This window comes from Cydia strobilella, chromosome 12 (assembly GCF_947568885.1).
Source record: "Cydia strobilella chromosome 12, ilCydStro3.1, whole genome shotgun sequence".
Lineage (NCBI taxonomy): Eukaryota > Metazoa > Arthropoda > Insecta > Lepidoptera > Tortricidae > Cydia > Cydia strobilella.
The window spans coordinates 12048571-12070189 of record NC_086052.1 but is presented as its reverse complement, the minus strand read 5'-3'; the positions used below and the strand labels follow the sequence as shown (position 1 = coordinate 12070189).

Genomic DNA, 21619 nt, shown 5'->3' with positions numbered 1-21619 from the left:
GTGGAGCCGGACGTGGACGTGGAGTGGTAGTCAGTAGTCACAGTACCCACCGTTGCGCACTTGCGGCGTGGGCTGCAGCGTGCGCTCGCGGTAGTGCGCGGCGGCCAGGCGCAGCCCCGCCGCCAGCGCCTGCATGTGGAGCGGGTGGAGCCGGACGTGGACGTGGAGTGGTAGTCAGTAGTCACAGTACCCACCGTTGCGCACTTGCGGCGTGGGCTGCAGCGTGCGCTCGCGGTAGTGCGCGGCGGCCAGGCGCAGCCCCGCCGCCAGCGCCTGCATGTGGAGCGGGTGGAGCCGGACGTGGACGTGGAGTGGTAGTCAGTAGTCACAGTACCCACCGTTGCGCACTTGCGGCGTGGGCTGCAGCGTGCGCTCGCGGTAGTGCGCGGCGGCCAGGCGCAGCCCCGCCGCCAGCGCCTGCATGTGGAGCGGGTGGAGCCGGACGTGGACGTGGAGTGGTAGTCAGTAGTCACAGTACCCACCGTTGCGCACTTGCGGCGTGGGCTGCAGCGTGCGCTCGCGGTAGTGCGCGGCGGCCAGGCGCAGCCCCGCCGCCAGCGCCTGCATGTGGAGCGGGTGGAGCCGGACGTGGACGTGGAGTGGTAGTCAGTAGTCACAGTACCCACCGTTGCGCACTTGCGGCGTGGGCTGCAGCGTGCGCTCGCGGTAGTGCGCGGCGGCCAGGCGCAGCCCCGCCGCCAGCGCCTGCATGTGGAGCGGGTGGAGCCGGACGTGGACGTGGAGTGGTAGTCAGTAGTCACAGTACCCACCGTTGCGCACTTGCGGCGTGGGCTGCAGCGTGCGCTCGCGGTAGTGCGCGGCGGCCAGGCGCAGCCCCGCCGCCAGCGCCTGCATGTGGAGCGGGTGGAGCCGGACGTGGACGTGGAGTGGTAGTCAGTAGTCACAGTACCCACCGTTGCGCACTTGCGGCGTGGGCTGCAGCGTGCGCTCGCGGTAGTGCGCGGCGGCCAGGCGCAGCCCCGCCGCCAGCGCCTGCATGTGGAGCGGGTGGAGCCGGACGTGGACGTGGAGTGGTAGTCAGTAGTCACAGTACCCACCGTTGCGCACTTGCGGCGTGGGCTGCAGCGTGCGCTCGCGGTAGTGCGCGGCGGCCAGGCGCAGCCCCGCCGCCAGCGCCTGCATGTGGAGCGGGTGGAGCCGGACGTGGACGTGGAGTGGTAGTCAGTAGTCACAGTACCCACCGTTGCGCACTTGCGGCGTGGGCTGCAGCGTGCGCTCGCGGTAGTGCGCGGCGGCCAGGCGCAGCCCCGCCGCCAGCGCCTGCATGTGGAGCGGGTGGAGCCGGACGTGGACGTGGAGTGGTAGTCAGTAGTCACAGTACCCACCGTTGCGCACTTGCGGCGTGGGCTGCAGCGTGCGCTCGCGGTAGTGCGCGGCGGCCAGGCGCAGCCCCGCCGCCAGCGCCTGCATGTGGAGCGGGTGGAGCCGGACGTGGACGTGGAGTGGTAGTCAGTAGTCACAGTACCCACCGTTGCGCACTTGCGGCGTGGGCTGCAGCGTGCGCTCGCGGTAGTGCGCGGCGGCCAGGCGCAGCCCCGCCGCCAGCGCCTGCATGTGGAGCGGGTGGAGCCGGACGTGGACGTGGAGTGGTAGTCAGTAGTCACAGTACCCACCGTTGCGCACTTGCGGCGTGGGCTGCAGCGTGCGCTCGCGGTAGTGCGCGGCGGCCAGGCGCAGCCCCGCCGCCAGCGCCTGCATGTGGAGCGGGTGGAGCCGGACGTGGACGTGGAGTGGTAGTCAGTAGTCACAGTACCCACCGTTGCGCACTTGCGGCGTGGGCTGCAGCGTGCGCTCGCGGTAGTGCGCGGCGGCCAGGCGCAGCCCCGCCGCCAGCGCCTGCATGTGGAGCGGGTGGAGCCGGACGTGGACGTGGAGTGGTAGTCAGTAGTCACAGTACCCACCGTTGCGCACTTGCGGCGTGGGCTGCAGCGTGCGCTCGCGGTAGTGCGCGGCGGCCAGGCGCAGCCCCGCCGCCAGCGCCTGCATGTGGAGCGGGTGGAGCCGGACGTGGACGTGGAGTGGTAGTCAGTAGTCACAGTACCCACCGTTGCGCACTTGCGGCGTGGGCTGCAGCGTGCGCTCGCGGTAGTGCGCGGCGGCCAGGCGCAGCCCCGCCGCCAGCGCCTGCATGTGGAGCGGGTGGAGCCGGACGTGGACGTGGAGTGGTAGTCAGTAGTCACAGTACCCACCGTTGCGCACTTGCGGCGTGGGCTGCAGCGTGCGCTCGCGGTAGTGCGCGGCGGCCAGGCGCAGCCCCGCCGCCAGCGCCTGCATGTGGAGCGGGTGGAGCCGGACGTGGACGTGGAGTGGTAGTCAGTAGTCACAGTACCCACCGTTGCGCACTTGCGGCGTGGGCTGCAGCGTGCGCTCGCGGTAGTGCGCGGCGGCCAGGCGCAGCCCCGCCGCCAGCGCCTGCATGTGGAGCGGGTGGAGCCGGACGTGGACGTGGAGTGGTAGTCAGTAGTCACAGTACCCACCGTTGCGCACTTGCGGCGTGGGCTGCAGCGTGCGCTCGCGGTAGTGCGCGGCGGCCAGGCGCAGCCCCGCCGCCAGCGCCTGCATGTGGAGCGGGTGGAGCCGGACGTGGACGTGGAGTGGTAGTCAGTAGTCAGTAGTCACAGTACCCACCGTTGCGCACTTGCGGCGTGGGCTGCAGCGTGCGCTCGCGGTAGTGCGCGGCGGCCAGGCGCAGCCCCGCCGCCAGCGCCTGCATGTGGAGCGGGTGGAGCCGGACGTGGACGTGGAGTGGTAGTCAGTAGTCACAGTACCCACCGTTGCGCACTTGCGGCGTGGGCTGCAGCGTGCGCTCGCGGTAGTGCGCGGCGGCCAGGCGCAGCCCCGCCGCCAGCGCCTGCATGTGGAGCGGGTGGAGCCGGACGTGGACGTGGAGTGGTAGTCAGTAGTCACAGTACCCACCGTTGCGCACTTGCGGCGTGGGCTGCAGCGTGCGCTCGCGGTAGTGCGCGGCGGCCAGGCGCAGCCCCGCCGCCAGCGCCTGCATGTGGAGCGGGTGGAGCCGGACGTGGACGTGGAGTGGTAGTCAGTAGTCACAGTACCCACCGTTGCGCACTTGCGGCGTGGGCTGCAGCGTGCGCTCGCGGTAGTGCGCGGCGGCCAGGCGCAGCCCCGCCGCCAGCGCCTGCATGTGGAGCGGGTGGAGCCGGACGTGGACGTGGAGTGGTAGTCAGTAGTCACAGTACCCACCGTTGCGCACTTGCGGCGTGGGCTGCAGCGTGCGCTCGCGGTAGTGCGCGGCGGCCAGGCGCAGCCCCGCCGCCAGCGCCTGCATGTGGAGCGGGTGGAGCCGGACGTGGACGTGGAGTGGTAGTCAGTAGTCACAGTACCCACCGTTGCGCACTTGCGGCGTGGGCTGCAGCGTGCGCTCGCGGTAGTGCGCGGCGGCCAGGCGCAGCCCCGCCGCCAGCGCCTGCATGTGGAGCGGGTGGAGCCGGACGTGGACGTGGAGTGGTAGTCAGTAGTCACAGTACCCACCGTTGCGCACTTGCGGCGTGGGCTGCAGCGTGCGCTCGCGGTAGTGCGCGGCGGCCAGGCGCAGCCCCGCCGCCAGCGCCTGCATGTGGAGCGGGTGGAGCCGGACGTGGACGTGGAGTGGTAGTCAGTAGTCACAGTACCCACCGTTGCGCACTTGCGGCGTGGGCTGCAGCGTGCGCTCGCGGTAGTGCGCGGCGGCCAGGCGCAGCCCCGCCGCCAGCGCCTGCATGTGGAGCGGGTGGAGCCGGACGTGGACGTGGAGTGGTAGTCAGTAGTCAGTAGTCACAGTACCCACCGTTGCGCACTTGCGGCGTGGGCTGCAGCGTGCGCTCGCGGTAGTGCGCGGCGGCCAGGCGCAGCCCCGCCGCCAGCGCCTGCATGGCCTGCACCAGCAGCCCCAGCCGAACACTCTCGTTGCAGCGCTCTGCAACGTCACACATACACACTTGTTATTCAACATCGACATGTTCATTCTTATCTACACGACGGCGACGGTGCCTGCCATCAAAGTTGGGGGACTATTTAGTTTCTAGTACCGGGAGGCTTAGCACGGGAGCGTCGCAACAGTCTCTCTCTCGCGCGTGAGATAGACTACCCGTCCGTTTCGACGAGATCCGAGATACTGTCCCGACGCTCTTGTGCTACGTCTCTTGGTACTAGAAACGACGATTTCTTTACGAACTACTTGTCCGTCAGCCGGGCACCGCGTTCATTTGCGAATAGGCTTGATGACAAATTTTTATTAATGGTATCAATCGATCAGGTTTGTTTTTGAGATCAAATAAATGTCTATATGGGACCCGTTGCATTAAAGCAATACAAAGGTCAGAAATGATAGTCAAAGTGTCAGTCGTACTTCACTCGCGAAACGCTCCTAACAAAACGATAAGTGAACGTGACGTCAAAGTCACTGAGAGCCCATCTTAAATGTATGGAAAATAAGTAAAATTGCGATTTTGTCGGTGAAATATTTCGTTTATACATATAGTTGTTGTACAATCTTATTTCGGATAAAATGCAAGGAATCAAATGGTATCTTACTTTATTCCTTTTTGGAAGTAAAAAAAACTTTAAATTTTGAAACTAGTTTCTGTATTTTTTTATAATTTCCATATATTATTTTAATATCCACATTAGTACCAAGAGTTACCCCCTTATTCATAAAACTTTACGGGCCTGATTTAGTTAAATTATGTTTTGTCCCTTTCTTACAAATACATAAGTCAAAATGACAGATAAAGACAAACGATCCATAGCTAGATCGGTTCAGGCCAGTAAGGCGTTTATGAATAACGCCATTAGATTTTAACTAGTTTGTAGTAGTAGTTTGATAATGTTGAGAAGCAAGGTTAAGGTCTGAGTGCAGAGTGTGATGTGATAGTGACCGTCGGAGGTGTCCATGAGCGCGGCGAGCGGCGCGCCGCAGGAGACGGCGAGGTCGGCGAGCAGCTCGCCCAGCATCAGCACGAAGTTCAGCTGCGAGAACACCTTGCTGTGCTCCTCCTGGGGGACAAGGACAACATTACATCGGTTCATATAACGTACTAAAAAGATACAAGACTTTTACAAAAAATCATGTCGAATTATGAAGATTTTAGGTTGTCTACGAGATTAAGGTTGTACTTTTTCCCTTGCTTGTTATTTCGGACACAAGTCTTCGTGAAAACCAGTTTCATCCAGAATCAAGAATTCATGCACAACGCAAGCGTATTAATTAGTACATATGTATATGGTAACTCTTCGGGTAGCGTAGAGGAGCGAATGGGCCTCTCCTATTCCTATTTAGGATAATGTATACGCGCACACGCACACGCACACGCACACACACACACGTATAATCGCACTTGTACTCACGGCCAGGATGGTCTCCTCCTGCAGGTTGGGTATGTAGACGGGCGGGTCGTGCATGTGCTGCAGCTTGAGGCCGCGCAGCAGCGCGTCGGGCAGCGTGGCCGCGCGCTTCGGCGACGCCTCGCCCGACCCCTTCAGCGCCAGCGGCACCGGCGGAGATGATCCTGCACATACACAAATACCGGTTGGAATTTTCATTGCCGACGCGACGCCCGAATCATGTTTAATAGTAATTCGAGATCTTTACCGAGGATCAACACGGTGGTCGTGTTATCATATAAAATAGCATAAATCATATAAAAGTCCGGCAATTTCTCATTCGAGGAATAGTATGTAACTTAAACACCGCGCTTAACACATAGTAAGACGGGGAACGGTGTTTTTACCTCTCGCTTCCCTACTAACCCAACAACACCCGGCCGTCGACGCGTCCATTTCAGTTCACTTTTATATGTACAAAATTCGAACAGTTACCAAGACTAAAACCCCGGATATATAACCATCCTAGCTGTGTGTAAAATACAGTACAGACAAAAAAACGATCGTATGTAACACTTACCGGATCTGCGCAGCGGGCTGTTGTTGGTGGGCGACACCTGCCACAGCGACGGCGGCGGCGAGCTGCCCGACGCGCTGCGTCGCCGCGTCGACAGCGGCGTGCCCATCGTGAACTGCAACACAATATGAAATTTAACACATTCAGATAAAACTCAATTTCCCGTGGCCTGTATATTTTTTCCTTTTCGACAGTGCATTTCAATGACATTGGCTCTGCTCCCGCACTAGTTACGTCGGCGTCAAGTTTGCGGAAATCATGATATATAAGTACCTAACGCATTCTGTGATGTTTTCCTTATGCACCCTTTCCATTTTAATTCAGTATTTCTAATCGTGTAAGATTTTATAAACCAGCTATTGCAAACCTTGAACATACGTTTCAGCTTTATTTCTAAAACTCCTCTGTCCGTCTATCTGTGTCTGTCACCAGGCTATATCTCATGAACCGTGATAGCTAGACGGTTGAAATCTTCACAGATGATGTATTTCTGTTGCCGCTATAACAACAAATACTAAAAACAGAATAAAATCAATATTTAAGTGGGGCTCCCATACAACACACGTGAATTTTTTGCCATTTTTTGTGTAATGGTACGGAACCCTTCGTGCGCGAGTCCGACTCGCACTTGGCCGGTTTTTTATGAAACATAACTAGAGACGTATCCCTTGACGTCACAATATATTATGATGAAGCCACCTCTTTATTGTGAGTTTATGCCGATTTAACATATGTATAGCACATAAAGTAACCTTTTTGCGTAAAATTGCGCATAACTGATTTTATGACTACTATAGGTACAGTCAAATAATTTAATTTCCTACCAATTTTGTAACTTGTCATAGTGTTGTCACTGTGACAAGTACAAAATGGGTGATCACTATTAGATACCTCATACTATTAATTTTTAACAAGCAGAAACGTCTGCGATCGATGCTATTAAGCTAAAAATAAATTTAAAAGTGGAAAAATTACTGCCTTGGGTGAGACTTGAACTCACGCCTCTGGATAGATACTCCAGCGCTCTGCCAACTGAGCCACCAAGACCTCATCCATACAGCAAATCTTCCCACTATATGGGTCTAGGGGGACCCTAGCGACATCTACCGTAAGAGTGTTACACTTCTTAAACGGCCACCGGAGTTCCAAGTCATATTGGAAATTCACCAGTTACGATGTGCTACCCATTCTAAATTAATTTTTAACAAGCAGAAACGTCTGCGATCGATGCTATTAAGCTTAGAATAAATTTAAAAGTGGAAAAATTACTGCCTTGGGTGAGACTTGAACTCACGGCCTCTGGATCCAGAGGCCGTGAGTTCAAGAGTTCATTCTAAGCTCATACTATTGTTAGTATGAGGTCTCTAATAAATAGTGATATTCATATTGATTGTCACTGTAACAAAGTGCGAAATGTGTCGGAAATTAAATTATTTGACTGTACAACAATTTAAATTATCTATCGGTAACTTGCCTATTATACATAAACATACAAGTATGTAGGTATATATTATGACATTTATGACCAATCCATGGGTCATATTGCATGTACCGTAGTTAGGTTCTCCATTATCCTCAACGGCACCGATTATGTTCTTTTCTAAATAACCTAGGGGAAATTATGTCGCACAATTATCTAGGAATGGAAGATAACCTACCGGTCAGCCGCATGAGAAACAGCATTATCGCGAAATAAACATTGAAAATGCAAATCGACAGTAAAGTCGCGTAGTTGTCGGTATCTATAATGAGTCATACACGTGGTGTTGCGTAACATCATACATACTGTCACACAGAAGTGAACTTTGTACTAAGAATTGTTATTAGCAAGAAAACAAGCGCTTTCACATTTCCACCTGCATCTTAATATACATATGTATAATGTATACATATATATGTATCATCATTAATAAATAAAGACTATCATGTTACATAGTTTTAAGATATGTATCTAAATCAAATAACTATGGCTTTGATCTCTGTTCGCTTATCTTATCAAATTACATATATAGTTGATTAATAAAAATAGTATAATGTCGGGACGACTTGGACGCATTTTATCCGGATTGGCGGGAAACTACAAACGACAGGGTCGAGTGGAGGAAAAGAGGGGAGGCCTTTGCCCAGCAGTGGGACACTCAATTAGGCTAGTAAAAATAATAATTGTAAAACATTTTTTTAACGTTGTAACAAAAATAATGCTATAGAGGGATTTCTCTATAGGCGTATGGTAACCGTCGTATCATCAAAATATTATAGTATCACAAAATAATAAGAGCGTGACCTGAAATAATCATTCAGTTTCGATCATAGACCTTAATCAATTTTAAGTTTTGTTGTACTTACTAACACTACATGGAATGGATTAAAATAATTTGAAATAAATGTTTGAATTATATTAAATTGAATAGACGAGATGACAACAAAAAACCGGCCAAGTGCGAGTCAGGCTCGCGCACGAAGGGTTCCATCTAGGGCTCGCGGTCGAATCCGTGTTTCGTTTACACGTTTCGAATACCCGTCTCCGAATAATACGTAAACGGTTTTCTGGCCCGTTCCGCACGTTTAATTAAGAAACGTGTAGTTAAGACCCGTGTACACGGATAAACGGGTATTCGAAGATACGTATCTTATTTATCCGTGGCTCCGGACACGTCCTTGACGATAGTAGCGAAGGAACGAACGCCAGCTACAAATGAATAGACAAAAGATTCATGACGAGTTTCTGTCATATTTAACCTTATTCCGTGGGGTCGTAGAGTCGAAATTTAATAAACGGTTTAGAAAACCCTTTCTTGAGCAGGTAGTTTTTGCTTGCAATAGGTATTACGAGTATTCACGCTTCTTATCAAAGTAGTATTTTATATAGCACTTTAAACAGCTACTTTTTTTTACGTTGCGGGTTAGCAATAAAATAAAATAAAAACCTGCTAGTACCTATTTAAAAAAAAATGAGAACCATCGAGTTCAGTATGTAGGCAGGAAGTCAAACTAATGTTCGAAATTGGCATTAAGTAAGTATTTATAAAAAAATAAATTTTTAACTTGCTTCTTTATTTTTAGTTTAATTTGAGAACATGATATGAAATTATATTTCTTGTCATATAATGTAGTGTTGGTACACCTTATAAAACAAAGTCCCCCGCCGCGTCCGTATGTCTGTCTGTATGTTCGCGATAACCAGACCTCACCTATGAATGAAGTTTTTCTTTGGGAATGTTTATGTGTATATTTTGTTAAAGTTTTGTTTAGAAATATGACGATGTTTGCTAATGAAGTTAGAAAAAATCACGCTGGCCAGGAGCTTAATCGGAAACGCTGCCCAATCTATTTGAGATATAACGACACAATGTATGGTGGAAAAAAGTCTACAAAAAAGTGCGCGATGGCTGTCTGTCTATATTTTAAGAATAATTAACCCATAATTAACTTCTAAAAAAACCGGACAAGTGCGAGTCGGACTCGCCCACCGAAGGTTCCGTACAAAATTTAATTTTAAATTTTAGTTGTTATAGCGGCAACAGAAATACATGTGTAAAAAATTTAACTGTCTAGCTATCACGGTTCATGAGATACAGCCTAGTGAGTGGTGACAGACAGGTGGATGGAAGTCTTAGTATTATTGGGCTTCCGATGTGAATACTTGTTACAGAATGTATTTTATTATGCTTGACTCTCCAAGCGAAGGTCGCTAGTTATTAATAAACATTTTAAATCAACTTGATAAAATGGCACCTTCTCAATAAATTCTAATTGTTTTTGCTCTAGGTACCTCTTACCATAATAAAACGCTTTTTAGTGCGGCGCGGCTACAAAACAATGGAAAACATTTTCTTGTGCAGATGTTTTGACCTTATTACAACGACATAAAGCTTATAATTCGCGGTGACACTTGTGATAATAGTTTGGGAACCTACATGTTTTCGACGATGACAAACAAAAGGATATTGGAAAACAATGGATGGATGGACCATTTAAGTTTATTACCTGAACGCTAGTGAGAAAGTGACCAAAGTGAATTATGAATGATTACCAATTTAAAGATCTATCTTAATGTAATTAGCAATATTATCGCAAGTTATCCAAGGTAGTATGGGTTTTTTTGGTTCTTGGGTAAAATTCTGCTTTTCATTTGAGCATGATTACTCGATAATCCCGCTTTTGTGTACCTAACTTTTTTTGCGCCGTTGGCAGGTTTGTTGTTTTCGCAAAGCAGTAATACACCTGAGATAAAAATAACCACGAAATAATTAAACTGTTATTTTTAATGAATATTGTATTCTGTCTGCACACCTATTATTAATGAAAAAATACAATACCATAATGTAATTATAAAAAAAAACTATGATCGATATCAAATTTATGTAATTAGCTTAGAAGCAATCGGTTTTATTAAATGATATAAATAGTTTAAAATAAAAATTATATACCTACTATTAAACATAGGAAGATGACTCAGTACCTATGTTTTATCAATACGGTTAAAAACAATTTAAAAAAAAGTAATTGTGCGGTTTTATGAAACCACGATGCAAGTGAAACTTTTTTCGGATTGTAGGCATTTAACTAAAAAAATTCGGAAATTAATTCGAATTACGGTATTAAAATCGCGGTTTTAATGTTAACTTAATAAATTGGGGCGATAGAAAAAAGTTTTACTTTAAAAATCGTACGACAAACGAATTCATCTGAAGTCAACATAATAATAGTGGAAAGTGGACCTTGTTACCATTGTACATTGGCTCAAACTGGTTCGGAGTATTCAGACCCGTTCGGAACGGTCTTAAGTACCCGTGTAAACGGAGATACGTGTCTGAGATACGTTTCTTGGGAACGTTCCTTCGAAACGTTTTCGAATCCCGGCGGTTCCGTGTAAACCGGGTTCTTAGTACCGCCGGGCTTAAGAACACGGGTATTCGTTTCGGCGTGTAACACGGATACCGGGAGCCCTAGTTCCATCCCATTACGCAAAAAAATCACGTTTGTTGTATGGGAGCCCCACTTAAATATTTATTTTATTCTGTTGTTAGTATGTGTTGTTAAAGCGGGAACAGAAATACATCAACTGTGAAAATTTCAACTGTCTAGCTATAACGGAGTCTTAGTAATAGGGTCCCGTTTTTACCCTTTGGGTACGGAACCCTAAAAATCATTTGTTTTGTCATTCGACGTTAATATTTTATGGCCCTAAGGCATAAATAAAAGTAGGGTACTTACAGTGGGCGGGGAGAGAGATCCGATGGGGTTGGTGGGGTTCCGTGAGTGGTTGGAGCGCAGCATTGAGATCGGCTGCGAGCGCTGGATGCTCGCGGTGGACGGCGTCGGGTTCTGAAAGATACATGGTATATTAGGTATGTATAACTTTTGAATAAATATCTGGGAAAACATATAAAAACTCAAAAATGCGCGTTTTCCCAGAGATAAGACCTAGCTAGATCGATTTTTCGCCCCCAAAAACCCCATATACCAAATTTCATCAAAATCGTTAGAACCGTTTCCGAGATCACCGAAATATATAAATATATATACATATATACAAGAATTGCTTGTTTAAAGGTATAAGATAAATCTCTCTATCTATCTATCTACAGCGTCTTTATTATTATAAACAATGTTATTCCATTGTTTTCTTATGAAAACCACGAATTGCCACGGATTTCCTCAAACCACTAGGTACTAAAAAGCGTATTAAAATTCATAACATTAGACAACACGCTTCTTATGACTTTGAAACTCGTGAGCTATAACTGCCAATATATTTGAGTGTAAAATATTCAGCATATTCTTTTGTAGCGATATATGTTTATCATTACACACAGTAGCTCACTTTAATTAGGTACGTATGTATACTGTTACGGTTCGATTCTCTGCCGCTTGGTCAATTAGCGTTGCGCTTGCTGTAATCCGCCATTGATACAAATTGGCAACAAACGCTACAATTCGCAACATTTACATTATATTTTCAAGCGGTAATCTGTTCAATTACCTACTGTCAACGTTCGTTTTACATATAGAAACGGGTACTTAATAAGGGTTCCGTACCCAAAGGGTAAAAACGGGACCCTATTACTAAGACTCCGCTGTCTGTCTGTCCGTCTGTCTGTCACTAGGCTGTATCTCATGAACCGTGATAGCTAGACAGTTGAAATTTTCACAGATGATGTATTTCTGTTGCCGCTATAACAACAAATACAAAAAATACGGACCCCTAGGTGCGCGAGTCCGACTCGCATTTTGCCGGTTTTTTGTTTTCTACGCGATAATGCCAAAGGTAAGTGACCGGTTGACATGTTTTTAAACGGCAAGGGTAAAAGAACGGCAAGGTTGCTGACCCAGAAATGATTAGTGTGAAGGGTAACTAACATGAGTAACATTTATCTGTGTGTCGCGATATTTCCAATACATTTCATCATTCTTATTATTTCTATCTTTCCTTTAAAGTAGATAGGTAATTTAAAAAAAAAACAATCTTAAGCTTCGCAAATATCTACAGTATAATATGTTGTATTCGTGAACGTATATAAATGGGAGTTGTGGGTAATATAATAACACACGAACTTAAATATTTTTTATGTATGTACCGACAGGCTACTGTCTGCTCTTGGCTAACAAAACTATATCAGGGGTAAGCAGACGGCTCTAGTAGAAATCATCAATTCCGGGAGTTTCAATACCAATCTGTAATATAAAAGCTCGTGAGTGTCGGTTGTCGATCTCTGATGTAGTCACCTTAGCTGGGTGCGGCGGGTCCTGCTGCGGCGGCGCGGGCAGCGTGAGCGTGCGCGGGCGCGGCGCGGCCTCCGAGCCCGAGGACGCGGAGCACTCGCCCGAGCCGCTGTCCGCCTCCACCAGCACGAGTCGTGTCTGTATGACGGTAGTCACCTTAGCTGGGTGCGGCGGGTCCTGCTGCGGCGGCGCGGGCAGCGTGAGCGTGCGCGGGCGCGGCGCGGCCTCCGAGCCCGAGGACGCGGAGCACTCGCCCGAGCCGCTGTCCGCCTCCACCAGCACGAGTCGTGTCTGTATGACGGTAGTCACCTTAGCTGGGTGCGGCGGGTCCTGCTGCGGCGGCGCGGGCAGCGTGAGCGTGCGCGGGCGCGGCGCGGCCTCCGAGCCCGAGGACGCGGAGCACTCGCCCGAGCCGCTGTCCGCCTCCACCAGCACGAGTCGTGTCTGTATGACGGTAGTCACCTTAGCTGGGTGCGGCGGGTCCTGCTGCGGCGGCGCGGGCAGCGTGAGCGTGCGCGGGCGCGGCGCGGCCTCCGAGCCCGAGGACGCGGAGCACTCGCCCGAGCCGCTGTCCGCCTCCACCAGCACGAGTCGTGTCTGTATGACGGTAGTCACCTTAGCTGGGTGCGGCGGGTCCTGCTGCGGCGGCGCGGGCAGCGTGAGCGTGCGCGGGCGCGGCGCGGCCTCCGAGCCCGAGGACGCGGAGCACTCGCCCGAGCCGCTGTCCGCCTCCACCAGCACGAGTCGTGTCTGTATGACGGTAGTCACCTTAGCTGGGTGCGGCGGGTCCTGCTGCGGCGGCGCGGGCAGCGTGAGCGTGCGCGGGCGCGGCGCGGCCTCCGAGCCCGAGGACGCGGAGCACTCGCCCGAGCCGCTGTCCGCCTCCACCAGCACGAAGTCGTCCTCGCCCGCCCAGGTCGTGTCGGACGACTCGGCTGCGGACATGCGTCACGTCAATACTGGTGCCCAGGGTGGACACTTTTGTCAATTCACATGATGTATTCTGCGTCGATGGCTAAGCTTAGGTACTTATAAATATAAATCCATCGACGCAAAACGCTAAAACTTGAACGACACCGCCAAAATGACAGGCTAGGATAATAAATTAATATTGCATGCATAACTTTTTACCAAGGCATGAATCACGTGCGTGACCGGTACAATATCGTTTTTTGTACCATTATACAGGCAGCTAACATTGTCGATGACGGTAGAATGAATTAAATACTGATTATACTACAGATTATCATTAGATAGTTGGCATAATCTGATAGCTTTGAGCATCTTGGTCTCTTCAATATATCTAATGGCAACCTACAATAAACATGCTCCTAAAATACGCCCCACTACCCATGTATACATATAATTATACTTTATAAAATATAAATATTTTATAGATAGACGAGCTATTTCTGCATAAATATGTAGACAAAACCGTGCATTAACGTAGGATTTCACTCGACCAGGAGCGTTCGCGCGAGCGCACAGGTCACCTTCTAACAATTGACCGAGCGCCAAACAAACGAGTGAAGTAATCTTGTGAGTTCTGTGAGGAGCCTGCCCTAGACCCGTGCCCTACTCGTGCGACTACGACACCACTGTATGATAATGAAGCTCGCAATCTAACAGCGCCAATGTCGACCAGCGACACACCACCAAATGAATAAATTAATAAATCGTGGTTTCATGTTAAATTAACATTAATTAGTTGTTTTGCGGCTGACGTAATTGATAGTGTCATTTCGATGCTGAATAAATCTAGTTTATGCGTTACATTTTCTGTGCAAAGCACCGTAAAGTGTAAACTAGCCTGGCGGGTTGTCTGCAACTAAGTTTTGAGTTTATCTTATAGATAACATAATTTAGTTAATTAAGTGATTAGCCTGTACGGCCCGAGATCTAGGTTCCTATTCTAGTGACCTCACATCCGTCGCATAGGGTCAACTTGGTGGTAAGGTTACTAGGTAGGTATATTACAATATATTTAGGTACAATGTTATTTTTAAGAATCATCAAATCGTGTAATTGATTATGATTATTTTTTTATATTATAACTCTCAAGTCAATGATTTGACTCGTCTGCCTAATGACCGGGCTCATTTGCATTATCTTATACATAAATAGAACAATAATTAAAAGATTACGTATAGGGAAATAATAAAGTGGCAAGTATTCAATTAATCTTTGACGAATTTGGATATGTAAAAAGGTCACACATCGGAGCGAGCATGGCGCGCGCACGCCTCTGTCTCTTGCGCAGAACATTAAACAGCGACACCGTATCATAATTTGTATGTATTATTCATAAATTTCATAATTATTTTCTAGTTTCAAGATGGCAATGATGATGATTTGATGTGTAATCTATTAAAAGTGAACAAAAACGTTATTATGATTTTTAATGTTAATAAATGGGTAATAATGAAGATTGCATTATATTTAATAACATGTCATTGCATTGCATTGAACTGTTATCTTAACTATAACTTTAGTTTAGTTTAATTATAATTACTTTTATTGTTACTTTCTGTACCTACATAATTAACTATTATTTTATTGGTATTATTTTATTAGCAAGTTAAGGGTACAACCAATAAAATAATGAAGGAGGTCCGTTGGGACCTCCTAGTAAGTATTGCAATACTTGTGACAGGAGACCCCGCTCTTCCAACAGCAAGTTAAGGGTACAACCAATAAAATAATAGTTAATTATGCGTTACATTTTCTGTGCAAAGCACCGTAAAGTGTAAACTAGCCTGGCGGGTTGTCTGCAACTAAGTTTTGAGTTTGTTATTATAAGATAACATAATGTAGTTAATTAAGTGATTTATTTCTAGATACAGCATGAAAATGAAAATGAAAAATGAAATGAAAAATCGTTTATTGGTCACAATCATTGTGTTATAAATTGAGAAAGGCAACCCTTTCTCAATTTCATTTTTCATTTTCATTTTCATGCTGTATCTAGAAATAAATGAAATAGACACAGTCCAGCGACCGGAGAATGGTCCATTAGTTGGTAATCATGTCAGAACCAATAAGTTACCTACAATAATAATGTTGATACCGCCCCTTAGGGCAGGGCAGGGTTATCTAAATGAGTGGCTCAACTTTAATAGTTTTTTGTCGTTATGCTTTACAAATATTATTGTATCAGGACAATTATTTAACACTTAAAAGAAGAGCCGATTCTTAATTTCATTGAAAATATGCTGATAAATACTCAAGAATAACAATTATAAATTACAATAATTAAATGGAAAACAACATGAAGGTAGAGCATATAATTAATACCTAATAGTCTGAAAATAAAGTCATGACATGTATGACATTGCCGGTAATCCTTTTGTCCGGACAACCATATGAATAGGAGGCACTGTTTGTTTATAAGTTTTTTTATTGACGTCAGGAAATCTAACTGCTGTTAGTGCTGCTTTAAGGGGAACATCCCATTCTTTAGCAGTCCGAGAGGGGTTGCTTATACGTCAGAGTTCTGGTAAGTTGTGTAACTAAGGATAAGTGTAGGTGATTAACATTAAGTGCAGCGAATATGAGTTCGAAGAAGCGTTGGTTCCATTGGAAACGGTAATGCACATAAGCTCTAATGATGGATGCTATGAACGCGAGCTCTCGCTACACCGCCTAGTTTTAGTAGAAACGTTTACATTTATCGCAGCTCGCAGGTTTGACCTCGTCCACCGTTTAGCTACACATTATACATACGCAATATACGCATGAATTAACTAAGTCGACTCACAAGAGCTGCGAGTTTAATTTAGAGATTCGGTATTTGCGAATCAATTTGTAGTGTATAGAAACATTTTCTAGGTCCAAATGATACCATACATATACGATAACTCCTCTAGATATTAAACGGTAAATTATTAAGAGTCGATCACTCACCGGAGGACGTCGGCTTCTTAGCGTTATTTGCTGCGATTGTTTGCAGCTGCGGCGGCGGCTGCAGCGCGCGCGGCGCGGGCGGCGTGCGCACCGCGCCGCTTGCGCTCGGCGCGGGCGCGGACCCCGCTGCTGATTAAACACAGAAAGCGTGAGGATCTCTCATACTAGAGAAGATAAACTATAAGTAAAACATAACATACTGTGCCATTTTCTTGAATAGCTTGATATGAATAGAATGACGTTAAAATATTAACGATGGAACGTCATCTCGGTTACACTCGTACAGCTAAACTAGATAACGCTGTATAGGTAAGGCGCAGTATGTTTTGTGCTTAAGACAACCGAATCTTTGTTACAGAACTTACAGACAGTGAGACACATTGGACGTTGTAGTTTTATGAGCTTATTATTAGACTGCCCTAGACTACAGGACAAAGAAAAACGCTACATTATGACGCCACTAGATGCAATCCTATCAAATAATCATCTTTTTCAATATCTACTAATTTGCGTCATAGATTTATTCAGCATAGAAGTTCACTATCAATACTATCAATACAATGTCGATGTAATTACATATATATAAACATTGTCGCCCGGTTTTTTCTTCGAACTTGGCCAGACACACTGCAGTACTAGATTTCTGTACATATCTTAAGTAGGGATGAAACGTCCGTGGAGAAAATTAATAGAGCGTGTGTAAATGACCCCGAATAGTTACCTATAATTTCTCAAGCAGCAACCAAATGCATTAAATTCCTTTGACGTCGATGTGCTAACATGCACAATGCACATAAATAAATCAACTAGTCATAAAATTAATAGATTTTCCAATTGTACATAATACCTACTTAGTTAGTTGCAAGTTTTGTATATTTTGGACATCCAAATATATTTTAATTAGCTACCTCAAGTTTTTTTTTATATGTTCTGTGAACTTGTACAATAAAATTCCAAAGTCGATACAGGTAGAAACCAACATTTATAAATATACCCAAGGTTCATGTTGAGACTGTACTTAAGCAATAATAGTTATTTGTTATACAAGGGTGCAAAGTTGTATTTTACCCGCGAGTGTTTTAACACACGAGAAGTAATAGTACATTTCGATGCTAGTGCGGAAAAGAATGACATTTCCGCACGTGTATCGAACGACGTTTTTTAATACAGTTGCGAAAAAATAAGAAAAGCAACAAAAGCAAGCAAGAAATGGAATTCGAAACTTATATTATTCATTCTGTGACATCATTGACATTGACATTATGAAGAGGTGTTTTTCTAGCTTTTATTCGACTAGAATAGATTTTGTTATTATTATTGAACCCACTTCAATGAGTTTTTTTTTTTGCATGTTCTATAAGACAGAAACAATTGTAAATATTAAAACATTGTACTATTATTACCTAAATATCGTTATTTACGGTTATTTGTGTACCGTATATTTATAAAAACAATATCGAATGTTGCCTTTGGAAACTTAAAACATTCTTGCAATAAGAAAATACGCCTCTTCTTTGACAGGCGTTCCGTTCCATTCAGACAACTTATTAAGAACGGTTTTTCAACATTAAAAAATAAACGTGTTATAATACTTATAACGATGAAGAGGTAAGTAATAAAATATGAAATATGCATATTTTTTTTGTATTCTTACATTAACAGTAGGTTTTTATGTTAATTACGACGTTTAAAAGAAACTAATATTAACACTCATCAATAAGTAGTCATGAATTGGAACAAGTAAAAATTTAAAAAAATTGGAAAAGTAAAAAGCACTAGTTCGCGAAAACCAACTTTCCGCACGCTAAACAGCCACGAAAAGTAACACTTTTTGAGCAACTGTATTAAAAAATACATTTGCACCCGTGTCTAACACAAAACTTTTCCCCTCACTATAGCGAGGAAAGTGCAACATCCACAGGCGTTAGATCATCTTCATCAACTGGAATCACTCATTATTTTACGATACTATAACAAAAAACTGGAAATTCTGTACTTTTACGTGAGAAGTTTTTAAGTAAAATTTTTGTTGACAATGTTGACATTTCTGACGTATGAAATGTCAATGATGCGTTTTGAAATTGCATCGACTTAACTTGTGCGTTCAGAATTATATTTAACATAATTATTAAAAAACAAACGTTTATTATGGAATTTTAAGGTTTATGACTTAAAATCATTAAATAAAGCTAAATCTGGTATTTTTTATTAGATTCTCAAACTATTTATTTAATGATAATTAATATCGAACGAACCATTATTATGAGCGTTTTACGTTTTATTTTTGTCAAGCTACTTAAACACGCTCCATCCAAGGTCAAGTTACTTTCCCCACTAGTGGATAAAATGCGTTTTTCCCCGCTTGTTTTAAAGGATAAAAGACGGCTTTCCGAGCTAGTGAGGGGAAAATATTTGACTTTGTTCATTGTGCGACTTTTGGCAAAAAACTAAAAATGTCAAGCAAAACTATGCGTCATGAATGTGGACGAGTTTCAGAAGCGCGAAGGTGAAGATAAAACTTTCGGAAAACCGTTCATTTTGACCCTGAAAGGTAATATTTCCACTAAATTTTGTAACTATATAGAAAAAATTAACGGTTTCAAGATACTGTCCGATCGTGTTAAATAAAACATATGGTTAGTTTTGATCTTATTAGACTTCCAATCCAAACCCTCCAAAACGAAACCGAGTGATTTTACATAGTACTTAACGAGTGAATATATAATATAATGAAAGTTTTGCACTGGTATAGTATGATATCATAGTATGATGTATAAGTACAATGACGCGGCAGTGATAAGATAGGATCGATCGCTCACGTAAACATGCCAAACCCGCACTCCGTGCACACAGACCAAAGCTGATTCACTGCTGATTTTTAATCCCAGAGACCACAATTATTGCTAAAAAAGTTTTAAACCATCATTTACTTTTATTGCCATTTCTTTGCATAGTCTAACTCTAAAGCGCGCGGTTGTTATATGCGATAAACGCAGCGTTGAACGCATGCGTCACCGGAATGTAGGAAAAATGATAATACGCTTACCGCTGCGTTTACCGCGTAAAACAATGTAGTCTTTAGTGTCTTTAGATTATCTGATGTAAGAAGGGTGTGCGGCAAACGCATTGCGTTTAAGCTGCGTTTATCGCATAAAACAACCGCGCACTTAATAGAGACGATTCTAACAACTCCAAACATGATAAGTTTATAATCTATATAGTTTAGGAGGTCCTATCCACGAGTCATCACCAACAAACCAGTTTGATGTGATGATGATTGTTTATTTCCAAGCTTACACTAGTGTAAGCTTGGAAATAGACAATCATCGCCTAAATCAAATCATCTAAATCATCTGCGTCTAGACGCAGGCAATTTTTTTTAACGAACGACTTACAAACACTGCAGTGACAAAAAAACTTATAATGGGAATCACCCCTAAAATGAATACGTCAAGATGAATTGTATCTTAGTCTCTGGTATTAAAAATCCGAGTGTATTGGCAGACAAATACCCTGGCGGTCCAATGACTCCTCTATGCAACAGTCGCCCCCTGCCGGGGCCTCTAACTCGCTCTCCATTATGTCAGGCAGGTCCGAATCCAAACCTGAACAATATTCGGCACGTCACTCTACTATACTGCTACAACAAGTTTATTTTAGAAATGTTTCGTGATATAGGCGAATTAAGTCCACATATCCGCTAGTTATCATAAATTGCATGTAACGTGATAATTCCAAATTTACTATATTTGATGTAGAAAAAGCTATATCTGATTTAAGTCTTCATTGGCTTTGATATATTTTAAGTCTATAAATAGTACTGAAATAATAGCCGCCAGCCTCATCAAGCTACACAAAACAAAACAAAAAAGTTGAAGATGAATGAATATAATAAATAGGCAAAGAAATATTTATAAGCTGCTATTTGTCACATGAATGAAGTAGGTACGTGTCGCACGTTTGTGTGTGCGACAAATTTCGCAAGCATACCAATAAAACAATAGAGCGAGGATTAGTCATCGGCCGGCCTTATGTACGGTTTCCTCATATGCGGTTTGTTCGGCGGAGTAAAGCCGATCGTCTAAAGCTACGAATGTACATACATCGATAGCGGTAGTGGTAACGTCAGTAAATATTCTATTGTAGAAAACGTTTGGTTGAACGTCGAAAACGAAAATATATTTTAGTTTGTAAAATGTCTGGTACTCATTTTTGTTTAGCGTTAAAAGCGGTCTTATATCTGTCCTCCTTTATACTAGTTCTAATATTATAAAGCTTGCCACCACTATCGATGCGTTAGCTTAAAGTGCTCGAGATACTTACTCGTATAGGATGTTGTCCTGGGCCGTTGGTGGAAGGGGTGGTTGAAGAAAGCTTCAAACGGCATGCGCTCGCGCGGGCTCCGTCGCAGCAGGCCGATCAGCAGGTTGCAGAGTTCTGGACTAGTGCCCGCGGGCATTCTATAAAAATATCACGTCTATATTTTTCCTTGCACGGTTTTCAATAAGAACGGTTTCAGTTTGAATTCGAGGGTAATCCTTCAGGCTATGTAGAATTTTGTATTTACAAAATAAATATTCATTGGTAGATTTCAGCAACCTTGGTTTTTCTTTACAATATCGACATAGCATAGGTATCAATTTAAATTCATACGATTCGGGCGTGACCTTGCTGACGACGGGTTGATATTGTTAAAAAAGTTTACAAAAAAGCTATAGGTACGAGTATAACTCAGGATCCTACGCTGTTTTTTGTGGTTCAATCTTCCAACTGTCAGGCTGCCACGCCTAATTCCCTCTCCTTTCAAAGAAGATACTCGAAATGTACAAATACCTATACAAATTTAAGTACTTAAAACTGTTAGGTAAAATTCATACTGACCGGGTCAGAGTGCATCTTATAATATAATTAAAATAGTTACATTTTTAATTATTGTGAGCATTGTCTTTTAACAAGCCTTCAATATCTCAATTAAATTGCAACCCATCTCTCGCTGTACTTTTAGTTTACTTCAGTGAATTTGAATTGAATCCATAGTTTAGATATTGTAAGTAAGCGTGAGAAGTGTAA

At 45.0% G+C, this 21619-nt stretch overlaps 1 protein-coding gene across 1 annotated transcript in view; it reads right to left on the bottom strand.

Moving 5' to 3' along the window:
• LOC134746204 (serine/threonine-protein kinase unc-51) overlaps positions 1 to 21619 on the bottom strand; it is a 54422-nt gene that overhangs the window by 4546 nt on the left and 28257 nt on the right. The window contains exons 6-14 of the mRNA XM_063680530.1: positions 20873 to 21009; positions 20062 to 20154; positions 16550 to 16678; positions 13382 to 13581; positions 11138 to 11248; positions 5924 to 6035; positions 5368 to 5528; positions 4899 to 5016; positions 3809 to 3937 (exon numbers count right to left, since the gene is read on the bottom strand). Coding sequence (XP_063536600.1) covers positions 3809 to 3937; positions 4899 to 5016; positions 5368 to 5528; positions 5924 to 6035; positions 11138 to 11248; positions 13382 to 13581; positions 16550 to 16678; positions 20062 to 20154; positions 20873 to 21009 — 1190 coding nt within the window. The remainder of the gene's footprint in view (positions 1 to 3808; positions 3938 to 4898; positions 5017 to 5367; positions 5529 to 5923; positions 6036 to 11137; positions 11249 to 13381; positions 13582 to 16549; positions 16679 to 20061; positions 20155 to 20872; positions 21010 to 21619) is intronic.